General features: G+C 54.2%; 1 protein-coding gene across 1 annotated transcript; it reads right to left on the bottom strand.

Moving 5' to 3' along the window:
* Window positions 1-670: 670 nt before the first annotated feature.
* LOC119362045 lies at window positions 671-1,531 on the bottom strand. The gene is made up of 2 exons (XM_037627216.1): window positions 1,384-1,531; window positions 671-1,299 (listed from the first exon to the last, which is right to left on the bottom strand). Exons 1-2 carry the CDS (start codon window positions 1,523-1,525, stop codon window positions 881-883), a joined length of 561 nt encoding a protein of 186 aa, XP_037483113.1. The 5' UTR covers window positions 1,526-1,531; the 3' UTR covers window positions 671-880.
* Window positions 1,532-1,755: the final 224 nt, after the last annotated feature.

The following is a 1,755-nucleotide window of genomic DNA, read 5'->3' as shown; positions in this document are numbered from 1 at the left end:
GGCCTGTTGGCGGCGTGGCTGGAGATGCTCTAAAGATGTCAAATAAAAATTCTAAAAGTCACTTCCTCGAATAAGAAATCACTATTACTCAATGCACATGGGACGAAGGGATGGAGATAAAACATTCTCCATGCAAACCCCTCTCTTTCTCCCGGTTGGACAAAGATTCCTTCATGTACCCATTCTCTTCTCTCTCCTATCATATTTCGGCCTGCATGTGTTGCATGTTCATCGGTAAAAGTTCAGGAGAGTAAACAGTGTTATGTACAGTGCAAAGCTGCTGCATGAGAGCAACTGTTGCATGTGAGCCTGTGAATTCTTGACCAGCTTTGAACACCCACTGAGACTGAGCCACGAGGAGACTAGCATACAGGCCTAGCTTGCTTTTGATTATTGTTTGGCTGCAACGGATGGGACAATGCCTGCAAATGACACTGCATCAAACAAGTGCATGCTTGTGACGGTGCTTTCCTGCACAAATCGCGACACAAAACGAATGGTGTAGATAAGAGGGGCCGTGGAGGCCGAGCTAGGAAGGAACTTTGCGTTGGCTCAAATGGACTTGATTACATTACTTGATTCACAGTAACTTCTTATACACAAGTTCCTCACAAATGTTATTCTGAACTCTCGACTATGCAGTGCAGATACTAAAATGTGGTAGGAATGGCAGAAGACCACCAAAAAATACCCACGCGGCTACGCAAGCAACTGATGATAAATAGTAACGTCGATCACTCACTGACACTGATCATGTAACCGGTGATGAGATTTTGGTGCTTAGCCGGACAGTGGCAGACCAGACTCAGTGGTGGCCGTGGTATCCACCACCGCCGCCGCCGCCATAGGTGGGCGTGGGAGGGACGGGGTGGTAGTCTGGCTAGGGCTGCGGCTTGGGCTCGGGTTTGGGCACGGGGCCATAGTCCGGGTGGGGCTGGGGCTTGGGCTCCGGCTTGGGCAGCACGGGCTTCTTGTGGTGGAAGTGCTCGATGATGTGCTTCTTGATCGGCCCGCACAGGGTCATGGACGCGCACTCAGGCGACGCCGCGGACGGCGTAGCAGTGTTGGCGCCGGCCATGATGCCGAAGGTGGTGCCCTCGGACACCGGCACGATCTTGGATGGCTCCTGGCCGGAGCACGGCGCGTTGGAGGCAGCGCTGTGGAGCTGCGCGACGCAGTCGGCGCCATGGAGGTCGGCGGCCAGGGGCACGCTGAAGGCGCCGGTGCGGTCCAGGGCACCCACCGCCTTGCTCTCGTAGTCGCGGTGGACGTTCTTGCACTTGATCGCCACCTGAAGATCTGTTGTGCATTCATGGCAGAACAATAGTGAGCAGAGCACCATCATGCATTCATGCATTTACACTGTAGCTAGCTAGCGCTTACCCTTGAAGGCTTCCTCGGCCTTCAAGTTCTTCCTGGTGCAGTCGGCGCACTTGACCTGGCCGACCACGACGGACGCTGCCTCGGCATTGGCGACGGCGATCGCCAGCAGGACGCCGAGGACGAGCGCTCTCGAAACTGCCATGTCTGAGTTAATGGATGGATGATGGGTCGGCTGAGTGGCACTGTGGTTTATATAGGCGTCCGCATTGAGATCGACACAGCTCGATGGATGATCTGGCTGCATGCTGTCCAAGGGTGGCCGGCAGCCCGGCACAATGATGCCTGACAACAAGAGACCGGCTAATTCGCCGAAATTTCAGATGGCGAATTGAAAACTCGATTGATTCTGCACGCATCGATCATCGATTTGTT

Source organism: Triticum dicoccoides, chromosome 2B, assembly GCF_002162155.2.
Source record: "Triticum dicoccoides isolate Atlit2015 ecotype Zavitan chromosome 2B, WEW_v2.0, whole genome shotgun sequence".
NCBI lineage: Eukaryota > Viridiplantae > Streptophyta > Magnoliopsida > Poales > Poaceae > Triticum > Triticum dicoccoides.
The sequence above is the reverse complement of the archived record's forward strand: the minus strand, read 5'-3'. Positions and strand labels throughout refer to the sequence as shown.

Coding starts and splice junctions, on each gene's coding strand:
- LOC119362045 (XM_037627216.1), bottom strand. CDS start 1,525: ATGGCAGTTTCGAGAGCGCTCGTCCTCGGCGTCCTGCTGGCGATCGCC. Junction 1,300..1,383: donor GGCCGAGGAAGCCTTCAAGG/GTAAGCGCTAGC, acceptor AATGCACAACAG/ATCTTCAGGTGGCGATCAAG.